Raw genomic sequence first — 17590 nt, 5'->3', positions numbered from 1 at the left:
ATATAATTTTTTTTTCCTTATTTAGGAATTTATTTGTTTATTTTTTTTTACACATGTGAATATTTTTTTTTACTTTACAACATTGCCCCAGGAGGGCCACCATGTTATAGGGTCAGATCGCTGATCTGACACTTTGCAGAGCACTGTGTCAGATCAGCGATCTGACATGCAGGGCTGCAGGCTTACCAGCACTTGCTCTGAGCAGGCGCTGGTAAGCCACCTCCCTGCAGGACCCAGATGTAGCCCCGTGGCCATTTTGGATCCGGGGCCTGCAGGGAGGAGACGCTCGGTACAAGGTGAGCACATCGCCTTGTACCTAAGGTCTCAGGGAAGCCGGCAGGGAGCCCCCTCCCTGCGCGATGCTTCCCTATACCGCCGGAACACTGCGATCATCTTTGATTTCAGTGTGCCAGGGGTTAATGTGCCAGGGTAGTCCGTGACCGCTCCTGGCACATAATGCCGGATGTCAGCTGTGATAGTCAGCTGACACCCGGCCGCGATATGGCGTACTATCCCATCACTGGGAATTAAGTCCCAGGTCACCTTCATGGGATAGTACGTCATATGGGATTAAGGGGTTAATCCAATGAATTTGTCTGGCAGAAACCTTCCTCTTTATGCCTTTATCTGCATAAACTCTATCTGTGCTCTGTTTCAGTCACATATCTCTTCACAGTATGATGATCACTAGTGTTGAGCATTCCGATACCGCAAGTATCGGGTATCGGCCGATACTTGCGGGTATCGGAATTCCGATACCGAGATCCGATACTTTTGTGATATCGGGAATCGGTATCAGGATTAATATCAATGTGTAAAATAAAGAATTAAAATAAAAAATATTGCTATACTCACCCTCCGACGCAGCCTGCACCTTACCGAGGGAACCGGCAGCCTTCTTTGCTTAAAATGCGCGCGTTTACTGCCTTCCGTGACGTCACGGCTTCTGATTGGTCGCGTGCCGCCCATGTGATGGCAACGCGACCAATCACAACAAGCCGTGACGTAATTTCAGGTCCTGAATGCCTAATTCTAGGCATTCAGGATTTGAAAATTATGTCACGGCTTCTGATTGGTCGCGTGCCGCCCATGTGACTGCGACGCGACCAATCACAACAAGCCGTGACATAATTTCAGGTCCTGAATGCCTAATTCTAGGCATGCAGGATTTGAAAATTACGTCACGGCTTGTGATTGGTCACGTGCCGCCCATGTGACCGCGATGCAACCAATCACAAGCCGTGACGTAATTTTCAAATCCTGAATGCCTAGAATTAGGCATTCAGGACCTGAAATTACGTCACGGCTTGTTGTGATTGGTCGCGTCGCGGTCACATGGGCAGCATGCAACCAATCACAAGCCGTGACGTAATTTTCAAATCCTGAATGCCTAGAATTAGGCATTCAGGACCTGAAATTATGTCACGGCTTGTTGTGATTGGTCGCGTCGCCGTCACATGGGCGGCACGCGACCAATCAGAAGCCGTGACGTCACGGAAGGCAGTAAACGCGCGCATTTTAAGCAAAGAAGGCTGCCGGTTCCCTCGGTAAGGTGCAGGCTGCGTCGGAGAGGTGAGTATAGCAATATTTTTTATTTTAATTCTTTATTTTACACAGTAATATGGATCCCAGGGCCTGAAGGAGAGTTTCCTCTCCTTCAGACCCTGGGAACCATCAGGGATACCATCTGATACTTGAGTCCCATTGACTTGTATTGGTATCGGGTATCGGTATCGGATTAGATCCGATACTTTGCCGGTATCGGCGGATACTTTCCGATACCGATACTTTCAAGTATCGGATGGTATCGCTCAACACTAATGATCACTCTTAAGTTTTCGTGAAATATCTAATGTTTTCATACCTTGTCCAAGGCATTGCACTATTTAAAGCTTTTCAGCAACAGAGAGATCCTTTTTATTACCCATATTGCTTGAAACCTGTGGCCTGCTTAATAATGTGGAACATCATTTTTAAATAGTTTTCTTTTCATTAGAATCACTTGGAAAATAATTATCATGTGTTTAAGATTGATTTCAGTGATCCATTGAGCCCTGAGACACAATACCATCAACGAATTTATTTGAAAAAAAAACAATTAAATCTTTAAGACACTTAAATCCAATTTGCATAATAATTTGGAACATGTTGTAGAGTCTAACTGATTAATTGAGTCTATAGACAGGAGTCTTTTATAAAGGTGACTATGTCGTTAATGCAGGTAGCGAGTTGATTAGAAGTGTCTAACTGGTCTGTAGGAGCGAGAGATCTTAATGGTTGGTAGGGGATCAAATACTTATTTCTCACTGAAAAATGCAAATAAATTTATATAATGTATACAATGTGATTTTCTGGATTTTATTTTTGATATTCTATATCTCAGTGTTAAAATTAACCTACCCTTAAAATTATAGACTGTTCATGTCTTTTTCAGTGGGCAAACTTACAAAATCAGCAAGGGATCAAATACCGTAATTATTATCCTTCACTGTACATATAGTGACAAAAAATTGGATGTAGCATTTCTCTTTAATGTAAAGGAATTGTACAAGAGAACACTTCCTCTCTGTAGTATGCGCTGTGTGAAAAGTAACTTAATGACAGAGTCTGTTTTACAGACAGGAGAACTAGATCTCTGTGGACAAATAACATTGTCATTGTCATTGTGACATTTGTCAATGCGATATTGTCTCAGCAGATCGCTCTGTTATGCCCCCAGGTGTAGCAGTATCAAAGCCTAGTGGGACATCTACATTATATATATTATCATTGCGGGAATTTACATGATATGTACCGTTACTGTGGAAAGTGTGTTTTGTGTTTTTTTGTTGGGAGCAATATCTATGGCTGATCACGGATATTTTTGTTGCTTAATTTTGCTATACAATACCCCTGCTGAACTTGGTCTATTAAATGTATATATCTTAAAAGACTCTCTTCATCCCTATTCTATCTGCATATTGTTTTCCAACCTTGTGGCTAGGGTTGTGATAGGGTAGTTAGGGTCAGACTACGTTGAGTGGGGGTGCCAAATCGCTCTTTAGGGTGCCAACCCCCACAGATAGGTAGGTTATCAGCTAGGCCAATTGCAGGGGCTTTGTAGGTGAACCTTGGTCATTTATTTGTGGTATCTAGCCTGTTATGTTTACACTGGGTAGGTGATTTTTAATTATCTATGAATAAAATTCAGTTTTATAGGAATTTATGTTCACTAAGTTTAATTTGATTCCTTAATATATTTATTTCTTGTTTATAAAAAGGTTATTTACGTCATGTGAAATGGTGTAGGAAGTTGGTACCTTTCTTCAGACTTATCCCATGTACCACATAAATAAGATTTTTCTTTGTTAGTATCAACTCAACATTTGGCAGTAACACTGAGTGATTCAATAAAGGACCAGGATAACCTATATAGTAGCTTTCAACAGGAAAAGTTTATTAAATTACCCCATAGCAGCATTTCCCTAGAGCATATGATTGATCAGTAAGCTTACAAGCTGAGAATACTATGTATCAGCATTGAATGAATTCCAGCACAAGAGATATCTCTCGACATCAGACGTACATTGTGCATATTGAATCGAAGGGCTGTGTTCTGTACATGTCCCCCATCAATCTTTGCTTTTTTATTTGTAGAACATGGAATAACTGTCTCTGATCAATGCTATAGATCAATCCTGAACTCATACATTTCCTTTCCTTAGTCGGAGGGCGGTGGAAGAAACTCGATTGTTTCAGGTGCTAGAAGACGGGGAGTTGCCTTCTTCTGTCTCTATACAGGCTCAGTTTTCAAATGAGAAAATTATGTGGTTTGAACACTTGCAATTACAATTCTTCCTAGTGGCACATAATTTTGATAACATTTTGATTTCAAACTTCACCTTTTTTGAGAAATTGTTCTTAGAAGAAAATAGGCCGCCACATGCTATATCAGTTATTTATGGGGGATTTATGGATGAAGGGGAGAAGTTAACATTTCAACAGGCATGGAGAGAGACTTGGGGATAAACTTGTCTCCTCAGGAATGGGAAAGAGGGTTTCTCTTCACTCATGAACTTGCTTGCGCTGGCATTGCACAAGAGAAGAACTATAAAATACTTATGAGTTGGTATCATCATTACCTTCTAAATTACACGCAATATATCTATGGGCTCTATGATTCACATTTGGTGGGAGTGCTCTAAGATCAAGCCATTCTGGGAGAAGGTTTTTGACAGTTATCAACGAATCACGGGAAACAGTGTAGCAAGGTCCCCTCAAATAGCTCTTCTGTCAATTTTACGATAAATTTAGAAGGATTTGGAGTAGATGGATTTATTTCAGGACTCACCTGATTTCCATAATTTGTTCCGCTGACATTTACAGTTACATAAGAATTTGTGCATTAATATATATGATTTTAAGCACCCCTTTATCCATAACCCCTTTTTGTTCCCTCTTTTTCTTCCCTTGTCTTTCTTTCCCTTTTTTTCTCATCCCATGTCTTTCTTCTACATAATATAGAGGATACTTCCTTTCTTGAATAACTTGTTGGCGTTCGCCATATGGTTACTGTTATTGTCTACCATGGTATGTTTGACTTACTGTTAAAAGTGGTATTCTCATATTGAATACTAGATATTCTATATATCATAATTTTTCATATATTTTATTTTTTGTTTATAAAATGTTTAATAAAATAGATTGAGCATACATTTCCTTTCAATTCAGTCATTTAAAGAAAACAACAATCAAACGGACTTCACTCTCTCAAAGATCCAATGCAATAAATAATATTTGTTTGTGACAAACTTCAAAAGTAGCACCTAAAGTTCACTTATCCCTTATATAGCTCTTGGAATCGAAAAAGTAAGGTTAAATATTTTTCCAAACATAATAATTTTACATTATCATTTGGACCAGTGTTTCGCAAACTCTGGTCCTCATGGCCTCCAGTAGATCTGGTTTTCAGGATTTCCTTAGTATTGCACACATGAGAGAAATTGTGGAAATTTCTGATGCCTTGATGATTCCGTGACCTGTGCCATACTAAGGAAATCTTGAAAACATAATCTGTTGGGGGCCCTGAGGGCTGGAGTTTGGGAAACGCTGATTTAGACTCTAAACTCTTACCTGTTTCCTGATACTAAGCATCAGAAAAAAAGGAAGGTGAGCTATGGCAGGTAAGGGTTTATCTTGCCTAGATGTTCTAATGGGAATCTGTCAGAGGCCTTGATTCCATTGACTTGACAGCTTACTTAAGGGTTTCCAATTGTCCAGAAATTCCAGGACAGTCAATAAAAATAGGGCACTTTTTTGCCCCCTTAACAAAAAAAATTGAGGCGTTTGTGATTTTTTTGAACCGTATACAGATTTTTATGAGTGTAATTACCATCATTTTACAGTTTTCAGTGAATTCAGCTGATGTCTCATATCAGAATTGTGGGCTGGAGATGTGGAGCACTGATAATCATAATTTTTTGTGGTTCTCCAATGTGTTGGAAGAAAAATGTCTGTCTGTGATTTTTTTTGATAAGCTGTCCAGAAAAAAATAAAATGTCAAGTTGTCAACAAGGGCTTGCTGTAGTTTTGATAAAACCGCATTGAAATTTCAGAGGTTTCAGATGTTACATTTTCTAATTGAAAAATGAAAACTGTGTATGGCTTTTTTGTCATTTTTTTTGTTTGATTGTTTTTTAATGATAAGAAAGGCATAATGTTTTTGAACTTAATGGTTGGAAAGAATCAATGGTCACAATGGTTTCCTTCAGACACAAAGGATGACCTAACTGTTATGTTCTTTGAAGATAAGATCTGTGGCCTACACAAATGTAATACAGCCTTTTATTCTCAGGGTATATAAAAAAGATTTTCAATTACAAACTGGACGGGTGCTTGTGTGTGCTTTTAAGATTATAACTATCTCGCTCAGTTTTCCCATGAAGCCATCATTCTATTTCTGTACTCGAGTGGATATTATTGTTGTAGCTTTCTCTGTGCCATGAAATATCCGGTAGATATGAAATCAGATTATTACACTGATAGAGAGGAGGTATGAATGGAGAAGACTAGCAGTTAAGAGAGGGAGAATTCGGATAACTTCTATTTAGTTGAAACCAAGAATCGAAGAATATTACAGAAAACTATTATTACGTTATAAACGTATTGGGACAGCACTCTTTGTAGCAATGTATCAATGAACAAGAAATTCAAAAGCAAATATTTAAATATATTGTGGTAGATCGGTCTACTCGGCTGCTTAGCGAGGTAGTCACAGGAATCTGGAATACTTGACGTTTAAATTTCAACTGATCTACTAAAACAGGCTTCATAAACCAGTTCAAAACAAAATAAACATATTCCGTCTTTTTTGCATAAACAAACAAAATAGCACTCACTATAGTCCTTATAACTGCGGACATCCGCCCGCACAGGAATCAGGTTTCAGCTCTATTTACTAAGAGCTCAATTCCCCTCCAGAGTACACGGAAAAGTGAATAAAGGTACCTTCACACTAAGCGACGCTGCAGCGATATCGACAACGATGCCGATCGCTGCAGCGTCGCTGTGTGGTCGCTGGAGAGCTGTCACACAGACAGCTCTCCAGCGACCAACGATGCCGAAGTCCCTGGGTAACCAGGGTAAACATTGGGTTGCTAAGCACAGGGCCGCGCTTAGTAACCCGATGTTTACCCTGGCTACCAGCATAAACGTAAAAAAACAAACAGTACATACTTACATTCGCATCCCCCGGCGTCCGCTTCCCTGCATTGTGTGAGTGCTGGCAGTAGCAGGGCACAGCGGTGACGTCACCGCTGTGCTCTGCTTTTACTTTACGGCCGGCGCTCACAGTCAGTGCGGGAAGCAGACGGCGAGGGACCTGACACCGGAATGTGAGTATGTACTGTTTGTTTTTTTTTACATTTACGGTGGTAACCAGGGTAAACATCGGGTTACTTAGCGTGGCCCTGCGCTTAGTAACCCGATGTTTACCCTGGTTACCAGTGAAGACATCGCTGAATCGGTGTCACACACACCGATTCAGCGATGTCTGCGGGAGATCCAGCGACGAAATAAAGTTCTGGACTTTCAGCAACGACCAACAATGTCACAGCAGGATCCTGATCGCTGCTGCGTGTCAAACACAACGATATCGCTATCCAGGACGCTGCAACGTCATGGATCGCTAGTGATATCGTTTAGTGTGAAGGTAAATTTAGCCCAAAGGCTTTACATTTAGCTTCTGGACAACACCATGGGGTGGAGATATGGTGAGCAGCCTCCCACCCAGCCCTTATCATGGCCAGTTAACACTTCTCAGAACGTGCGCTAGAGCATTTTCCAAGGTTCATTTCACTGATGCTAACATCTTCAGTGATACATATCACTCCTCCAGTATTTTACCAGCAACCTTGTCACAATATTTATAGGATTTTTATTGGACATGCCAAGTGAGTAATGAGATAAGATTATTAGTGCATACCATATTATATATCTGTAGAAACATCTAAGAGGTTGGAAGAGGACTCTCATCATCCTCTAAACAAATGTTGTACCATAATGTTCAGACAGATTGATCCCACCAAGAAAATATACAGTGGCATGTAAAAGTTTGGGCACCCCTGGTCAAAATTACTGTTATTGTGAACAATTAGAGAAGTTCAAAATCAAATGATCTCTTAGAGGCCTAAAGTTAAAGATGACACATTTCCTTTGTATTTTAGCAAAAAAAAATTGTAATTTTTTTTTATTTTAAAGGGAATCTGTTACCATATTTAACCTATCTAAACTGTTAATATGGGCATACCGGTTAGAGAATGCTGAGGAGAACCCTACCTCTGTGCCTCATATCAGCTGTGATGTTGCTGAGAAATCATCTTTTATCACTTTATATAAATAACCTCTTCCAGGCTCCTGGGCTGATGGTACCTGGAGTTAACTCTGCCTCCAGAGCTTATTTCACATGAAGGGGAGTGTGAGACAAGTAACTAACACAGAACAGGAGAAATGAAATTTGTCTTCTTGCAAACACTTTTGTGCTTCTCTCTAAGCTCTGCTGTATTGGAACAATATTGGAACCCTGCCTGCCTGTGAGATGGAAGCTGAAGCTGAGAGGAACCTGCAGATGTGTCAGTTATAACTAGAGATGAGTGAATATGTTTGGAAAATGATCGCCAAACCTAAATTCGGCATTCGGATTCATGATCGGTAACACGAGCATTTTTCTTAAAATCGGAAAAAGTCAGTAACATTCCGTAAAAGACAGAATAAAAGCCGGTAATTCAAATTCCGTGTTCAGTGAAATCACAGTGTGACAGGTTAGAATAGAAAAGATAGAATAGATATATACACATAGAATAATATATATAGATGTCAGTGACACACACATACTGTATATATATGTGATAGATAGATAGATAGATAGATAGATAGATAGATAGATAGATAGATAGATAGATAGATAGATAGATAGATAGATAGATAGAAGAAAAGCCGGTAATTCAGCAGCCGTGGTAGTGTAAAATCACAGCAGAAGCCGACAGGATAGAAGAGATGGATTACACACAGTATATACAGATATAATAGGTATATATACAGTAGATGTCAGTGACAAATACAATTAGCACAGTGTGTGCAAATTACTGTACATGTATTTAATTAATAAAAGATTATTTTTCTGAAAAAAATGGCGTGGGCTCCAGCGTGATTTTCGTAACTAGCAGAGGGAAAGCCGATGGCTGGGGCCAAATGTTTATAGCCTGGGAAGGAGGTAATACCCGTGGAGTTTCCCAGGCTATTAATATCAGCTCACAGCTGTATACTTAGCCTTTACTGGCTATTAAAATTGGGGACCCTAAAAAAAATGACATAGGGGCCCCCTATAATTAATAACCAGCAAAGGCTATGCAGACAGCTGTGGGCTGATATTAATAGCCTAGGAAGGGGCCATGGATACTGGTTACCCAGGCTAAAAACATCAGCTCTCAGCCACCCTAGAAAAGGCACATCTCTAAGCCGTGCCAATTCTGGCACTTAGCCTTGCTCTTCTCACCTGCCCTGTAGTGGTGGCAAGTGGGGTAATAGTTGGGGGGTTGATGTCACCATCAGGCATCATGCACACTCCCTTGGAAAAAGCTTAACGCGAAACGCTCGTCGGGGTGCTGTGGCCATTTAAAGGTACAGTGCCTACATTCCAGCAACACTGGTATTTCCTTTCCTTCAGCTCCTCATAACTTCCCTTACATTAATTTTCCTTTCTTTGCAGGATATTGCTGCACATGTTGTATTTAAGCATTTATACACATTATCTATAGTATCCTTCTTTTGGAGATATAGAGTTAGCTGTTTCTTGACTCTCTGGAAATGCAATGCATTTAATGGATGAAATGTCCTTCCTAAACTAACTCTAGTGGCCTAAATACATATCACACCGTGATTTTTTTTAAGCTTTTTTTGCTCCACATACAGTATATCCAAATATGTATCTATTTTTTTGGCCTCTGAGTAACTCAGACTTTTAGGATTCACTATATGAATGATATATCACCTTGACTCCTTGTACCTTTTTATGGCTGTTTTTTGCATTTGTTGTCCCCATATTTATCTTTTTTACTTCTGACTTTTTTAATATTGTATCAATAAAACTTTTGTGATTTTATGGCATATAGCTTCCCATCCTTTATTTTGATTCATGAATTTTTGGAAGTGCCACAGATCTAGGCATATAACACTTTTTGAGGTTTATCTATTGCATCAACCATCGCTCCACCATACCACTGCACAAGCAGCTCTACCCTCACTGTATCCTCACCCATCCCCTGTAGACTGTGTGCCCTCATGGGCAGGGTCCTCTCTCCTCCTCTACTGTACTCATTTTTATTATGCATACCTCTTTTCACATGTAGAGCGCCATGAAATACATGGCTCTATAATAATAATAATAATAATAATCTAGTCATTTTTTTTTTAAATTGGAATCTGCATAGAGATTTGGATTTCTGCTGGACACGAAGTAGTGATCATGTATATTCTGCTTTTTTGTTAATAAATACAAATTTCCCAAGTTGCGGATATTACAGATGCAATTACCGTATAGTCTAAAGGTTACCTGGTTGAAAAAAGTTAGGATCCACCACAACCACACTTGTCATTAGTTATGTACCTGTGTGCTGCTGCCGCTTCCCCTCCGGCTGCTGTTCTGACTTTCGCCAGGTGTCTTGGCACTGTAACACAGAGCATCAAAACCAAGTATACCACCAACGCAGTCTCCGATCAGACAGACCTAGCAGAAAACAAGAAAATTACATTGTTTCATAGTAACGATTTGAGTATGTGAAAGTGAAAAATCTAGAATCAGATAAGGTTAGCTGCAGTGCATTTAGGAATTTACGCAGATCTGGGAAACCTGCTGCAGAATAAAAATGCTTTAAAAAATAGAATATTATTGGTTTATTTTTATTAATTAAAAATGCAAAGGGAATGAGTAAAAGAGAAATCTAAATCAAATTAATACTTGGTGTCACTGCCCTTTGCCTTCAAAACAGCATCAAAGCATCAATACTTCTTGATACACAAGCACTCAGTTTTTGTAGAAGGAACTCATCAAGAAAGTTATCCCAAACATCTTGGAGAACTAACTACAGATTTTCTATGGATATAGGCTTATGTAAATCCTTCTGTGTCTTAATATAATACCAGACAGCCTTCATGATGTTGATATTTGGTCACTATAGGGTCATATCAAAACTTTCAGGACTTCTTGTTCGTTAATCTGAATATAGTTACACTGAAGATAGTTTTTAATGAAATTGGATTTATGTTTGGGGTCTTTGTCCTGATTCAGAACACATTTGATGCCAGTAAGAAGCTTCCTTGATGGTATTGCTTGCTGGATAAATATCTACCTGTATTTCTCAGTATTGAGGAACCCAAAAATCTTGATTAAATCCCCAACTGAATTTGCTTAACGGGAATCTGTCACCTCATTTTTCGCATATAAGCTGCAGCCACCGCCATTAGGGCTTATTTACAGCCAGTTTCGGACTGGGGTGACAAAGGCCCATCAATAACATTGACTTTGGGGGGCCCACTTTTCACCTGCATACAAATATTACACTACCCTTGTTTACAAATTTACCTACACCTCTATACAATAATAAACTGGGTAGTATGATGAATGATGAGCTGCTGCTTTTTTCTGTACAGAGTAAATCAAGTGAATTATGTCAAATACTGCCCATACAGGTGTGTTGGGGGCCCACATCTGTACTGGGTCCACCGCGGGATTCCCCTGGTCCCCTATGGGCCAGTCCAAGCCTGTCTACAGCATTCTATAATGCTGTAGATAAGCCCCCGATGTAACGTGAAAGATAAGAAAAACAAGTTAGATTTTGCTCACCCAGGGACCCTTCATGCAATGACGTCCTCTTCCTTGCTTCTGTCGCGGCTCCTGCCCAGGCATAATTTTCTGCCCTGCTGAGGGCAGAGCAAAGTACTGCAGTGCACAGGCGCCGGGAAAGGTCAGAGAGGCCCAGCGCCTGTGCACTGCAGTACTTAACACTGCCCTCAACAGGGCAAATCAGTACGCCTGCACAGGAGCCGCGACAGAAGCAAGGAAGAGGACGTCATCGCATGAAGATGGGAGATGCTAGACCCAGACCTGTGGAATACATCCACACTGCAAGGTGGGATCTTAGGCCTCCGCTACATGCAGGCGCGATATCCTTACATCACCTGATGTAAGTTCCCGGGCAGCACGAGAACTGATTGAAGAGCGCAGGCACTGGTGACATCACGAGAAAGAGAAGAGGCGGCACCCGGAGGCCAGAGGGGGGTGATGGACGGCTGCAAGGCGGGTGAGTCAGGAGGAGAAAACATACGTCCCTAACTCAATATAGGTATGGCGGGAAATTTTTAAAACTCATTATTTCAGCGTTCCTAGGGATAATAAACATAAGAGCCGCCTTCACAGAATGCAGCCTTAGTGGTGCTAAAGGTGGCTCTTTTACTTTAATAGGCCATGGGGGGTGACAGGTTCACTTTAAGCAACCCCATTATTTTAGCCCCCCTCATCAAATTATTTCAGTTTATTTCTTGATGGACTTGTACAGATTATGGGTGACATTAACCCAGGATCGGCTCCAGGTTTTTGTGGGATCCGGGCGAAAGAGTCTCAGTGGGCCCCTTTAACACATACTACGATTCATGATGCACAGATACGACGGAGAAATATAGGTACAGTACAATGCCAAAGATTTCACTTACTTCTTACATTACATGAGTGATATCTATTATAAATTCTACAATAGCTCAGAAACCGGAAAGTATAGTCCTCCATGTAGTATTATGGGCACCACATAGTGCTTCATACAGAATAATGAGCCACATATATTGCTCCATACAGAATAATGGACCCTATATAATGTTCCATACAGTAAAATGAGCCACACATATTGCTCCATACAGAAAAATTAGCCCCATATATATAGCTCCATACATATTTGGTCCCATATAATGTTCCATACAGTATATGATGAGCCCCATATAGTGCTCCAGTATATGATGGGCCCCATATATTGCTCCATATATAATGGGCCCCATATAATGCTCCATACAGTATAGGATAGGCCACATAGAGTATGAGCCCTATATATTGCTCCATACAGTATAATGAGTCCCATATAATGCTCCATATAGTATATGATGGGTCCCATATAATGCTCCCTATAGAAAAGTCCTCATATAATGCTACATATATAATGGGCCACATATGATGCTCCGTATACAATGGTCACATATGATGCTCCAGTGTAAGATGGGCCCATATAATGCTTCATATATAATGGGCCCCATATATGATGCTCCAGTGTATGATGGGCCCATATATGATATTTCATTATACACTGGAGCATCACATATTGGGCTCATTATACACTGGAGCATCACATATGGATATGATGCTCCAGTGTATAATGAGCCTCATATATGATGCTGCAGTGTATGATGGGCCCCATATAATGCTTCATACATAATGGGCCCCATATATGATGCTCCGGTGTATGATGGTCCCCATATATTGCTCCAAACAAAAAAAAAATGAAATATTCACCTCCACTCACTAACCACTGCTTTTCTCCGGATTCCTCGGCGTCGTTGTCCTCTGACTCTCTGCACTGTGACTGTACAGGCACAGGGCGCACAAACATGATGCCATCGCTCTCTGACCTGAACATCACAGTCGGGAAACGCCGCAGCAGTGGAGCGGGGAGAGGTAAGCATCGCAAGTGCCGGGGCCCTGATCAAGCGGGGGGGACCCACTCAGCGAGTGGACCCCCCCGCCTGTTCAGGTCCCTGGCACTTGCCTGGGTGTGCTGGGTTCTGATGCCAGCCTTGCATTAACCCCTTTACAACCTATGATATATAGGTACGTCATAAGTTTCCTCACCCTTTTTGACATGGAGCTAAGCCCACATCTTTTAAGGTACGTGACAGCTCTGTCAGTCTCTGAAAGCAGCATTTAACAGGCTCGTGCCGGAAGCAAGTCACTAACCCCACCCATCAGTGCCCCTGTCACATGATCACGGGACGCTGATGGGTTGGCATGACAACCAGGGGTCTGCAGAAGACTCCCGTGCTTGTCATTGCAGATCTGCTATGAGCGCTGCCCCATGGCTGCTGTTCATAGCAGATTATGATTTCTGAAATACATAGCAGGGCTTAAACCCTGCTATGTGTAGCACAAGCGATCAGAAGATTACAGCTTCAAGAGACTATTGAAGCAAGTGAAAAGTAAAAAAAAGTTTAAAAAAATATCTAAAAAAATGTAAAAATATAAAAGTTTTTGTCCAATTCAAAATATAACAATAAAGAAACTAAAAAATACATATATTTGGTATCGCTGCATTCAGAAACTCCAGATATATCAAAATTATAAGATGACATAAGAATTAATTTAATCGGTAAATGGTGTAATGAGAAAAAAATAAAAACGCCAGGATTATGTTTTTTGGTCAGCGCAACATTGCAATAAAATGCAATAACAGAAGAGCAAAATACTGTATCTACCCCAAAATGGTATTGATAAAATCGTCAGCTCGGTGAACAAAAAATAAACCCTCACCCACCCCCAGTTCCCGAAAAATGGAGATGGAGTGGATGGGGTCTCCACTTTTTTTTTTTTTACAAAATTTAGATTTTCTTTTTACTACATAAATAAAAAAGAACCTATACATATTTGGTATCTGCAAACTTTTAGTGACCTGGAGAATCTTAATAGCAGGTCAGTTTTAGCATTTAGTGAACATGGTAGGCAAAAAAAAATAAATGTTGGAATTGCACTTTTTTTTTGCAATTTCACCGCACTTGGATTTTTCTTCCTGCTTTCCAGTACACAATATGGTAAAACCACTGGTGGCCTTAAAAAGAGCAAGTCATCCCACAAAAAACAAGCCCTCACATGGCCGTATTGATGGAAAAATAAAAACTTATGGCTCTGGGAAGAAGGGGAACAAAAACCGAAAATGCAAAAATGGAAAATTCCAAGGTGGTTAAGGGGTTAACAGTGGAAAAATATCTCAAATTATTTTTCTTGGTAAGATTATTTTACATAACAAAAAACTTGCATTTTTAACAGAGGTATGGAAATGTTTTCTATCTATTGAAAGTTGAAACACATTATGTATCTAGTTTATACACCATATTCATATTGATTTCCACTCCATATTGCTAGAAATAGAGCCGCTGCTCTATATTGTGTTGGAAGAGTAAGGAAAATGCCAATCATTGGTTTCATTGTCCCTGGATCGATGGAGAGAGGTAAAGCATCACAATGTATGTATAATAAGATGCAGGTCAACACTTTTGTTAGTGTTATGCCTGTTTATTAGACCATTTAATAAAAATGATTTTCTCACTTGTGCAAGTAGTAAGATTTTACCTTAAAAAATGGTTCACTATTGTGTTTAGAAAGGAAAAATCCATGAAAATCTCGTAACATAATACCTAAAACTTTTAGAAGACTGCAATACTTTGAGGAATAACGTTCACTGTCCCTTCAAGCATTGGAAGGTTTAAAGAAATGTGTGACCCATTTTCCAAGAAGTGATTGCCATTTCCATGTGTGTACAATAGCCTCTTCTAATTGGTGTAATATTTCTTTCCCTAATCTTGCTATTCAGCACTCTCGGCATGCGGGCTATGCTTGTGCTTATTAAAGTGGCTTAAAGCCAGGGCTGTTTCAGAAATTCGGATATTCTCCAAAATAAATCACATTATTGTTATTAAACAAACAGATTATCGTGTAGACAATGTGGGTGTTCGGTATAATTGCACAGTTATCGAGGGGCTGAGATTTATTCATTTTACAGGAGAGTGAAATTGTGCATATTTTCATAAGTTATCCCTCTGCGCTCTCTATTTCCCTGTCAGAAGCACAGACTAAACATTATAGAGACAAAGTACAGTAGATGCTCCTGTAATAAATTCTTAAAGATGGCAATTCCACACTGCACACTTGTAAGAAAGCGGAGCTTTACTGGAAGGAGCAGAGGCTTTATAACACTAATGAGAGCTTAGCTGTTCAGAAAGAAAAGAATAATTGCAAAATAAGTTTTCTTTAATTCACCAAAACAGCAAAGTTATGCAAATGTTTAATTACTCCCTTTAGGACATCTCAGTCAGAACAAAGCCAGATTTTAGAAATCTAGCATATGTGTCAATTAATTTTTTTTCCATTTCTATTTTTTTTTGTACAGCAAATGTATCATTTATGAGATTTTATTTTACACAGAGCACAAAAGTGGAGAAACACACAAAATGGCTAATGGGCCACTATTCCGGAGTCTGGTCACATAGAAGGGAGTTGTAAATGAGGGAACAACATTAAGATTTTGAGCCTTCTAATTTGCCTTGCAGAAGGGTTGAGCAAATTCTAATGGGGTCTTTGGCTCAATTCGGGTGGAGAGATTTGATTTGCAAGAAGAAAAAGATTTGCTTGAGGTGAATTGAATTTGCCTCAATTTAAAAAAAAATGCTAAATTTCCTTTATCCTAGTTTTTTTTGCAATTTGATTAGTGCAATGCAGAATCATTTTGATGCAATTTGAATTTCCCTGCCAAATTTGAATTTCGACAAATTCGCTCATCTCGATGCTCAAACAAATATGATGCAAATTGAATCTGCCGAGATGAAATAAACACTTGAAATAGATCACTCTGTTTGTAATGACTCTATATAATATATGAGTTTCAGTTTTTGTATTGAAGAACTGAAATAAATTAACTTTTTTGATGATATTCTAATTTTGTGAGATGCACCTGTATCCATCTACCTACCTACATTGATGTTATGACATGCGCCTACGGAGCCCATGGAAACATCACTGAGAATAAAATATTCCATAAGGATTCATAGCGGTTGTCGAGTGTAGAATAATTTAAAAAACACAAATCACAGAGAAAATAGGATATACAATATAAAGGTATCCAAAAATATATATAACAACAGAAAAATTACTCCTTTAAAAGTCTTTATTAGACAGACTCATTAAAAACACACAAACACCACAACACTGTGTATATAAGGAATGGAAACCAAAGGATCTCCATAAAAAAATAATATGGTAGGAAGAGGAAAGGGTATCTACAGTATCCCTGTAAGACCCTAATACTTAGTTTCCCTCAATGAGCCGTGGAGGTTGGCACGTTAAAATTGGGTAATGGCACCCCCACTCAATGTAGGCTAAGCCCTATTATTCCATAATAAGGCACTTAAGGGTTAACAAAGACAACACAGAAATTAATAATTGCTTAGCCCATTGAAATGTTATTGGAATAACAAACAGAACAACATACAGTATATAATCATAGATAAAATATACCTCTATGATATAAAAAGGAGTACATTTTTACAAAACCATGTTACTGCCTCAACTCATTTTCCCTGTGAGATATCAGGTTCATCAGGAGGTAAGTCTGCAGTCCTATATAGGACGGTGCAGAGGGATGCCAAATGAGGAGCATGAATCACCACTAAGGTAGATGCAGCGCCCCAGAGTTCTGGTCATTGCAGTACTGACGCTCCGCCGCTAAGGGGAGTGATGGTACGTCTGATGGCACTGAAGGAGTTCACCTGACCGGGTATCACAGACACCAATACACTTCACAGTCTGGCCTCCAGGGGGAGCAAAGGGCACTATGTATTAGGCCACTCCTCACAATCTGGTAAAACTGGGGGTTAGATAGAAAGTTAGACAGAAAGCTGACTGGGTTGGAACCAGGCAACATCCTGTGGCAGAGGGTGTTGCAGGGGAAGATTCAGGGGGATCCCTGTCAGAGGTGGGATCCTGACAGAGGCCTAGCGAACAGAAAGAACGTTACGGGACCACGCCTACACTTTATCATGGCAATACCCCAAGAAAGGACAAGAAGCGAGGTTTATTGTGAAGAGTGAGAAACGAGATCAAAGCAACAAGGAGAAAACACCAGTAGGAGTCGTGCTGTAAGATCGAGGCAACATCCTACTGAGGTGTGTAGCCGGTGGCCGGAAACGCCGAGGAAGTACTGGCTCCAAGCCTTACTTCAAACCAACGGCAGGACAGTCAGTTATAGGCGGG

The 17590-nt window shown here is 40.0% G+C and overlaps 1 protein-coding gene across 1 annotated transcript in view; it reads right to left on the bottom strand.

Moving 5' to 3' along the window:
- PITPNM3 (PITPNM family member 3) overlaps positions 1-17590 on the bottom strand; it is a 791724-nt gene that overhangs the window by 173281 nt on the left and 600853 nt on the right. Inside the window, exon 7 of the mRNA XM_077294388.1 lies at positions 10142-10261. Within this exon, the coding sequence (XP_077150503.1) occupies positions 10142-10261 (120 nt within the window). The remainder of the gene's footprint in view (positions 1-10141; positions 10262-17590) is intronic.

This window comes from Ranitomeya variabilis, chromosome 3, assembly GCF_051348905.1.
Source record: "Ranitomeya variabilis isolate aRanVar5 chromosome 3, aRanVar5.hap1, whole genome shotgun sequence".
In the NCBI taxonomy this organism is placed as follows: Eukaryota; Metazoa; Chordata; class Amphibia; order Anura; family Dendrobatidae; genus Ranitomeya; species Ranitomeya variabilis.
The sequence above is the reverse complement of the archived record's forward strand: the minus strand, read 5'-3'. Positions and strand labels throughout refer to the sequence as shown.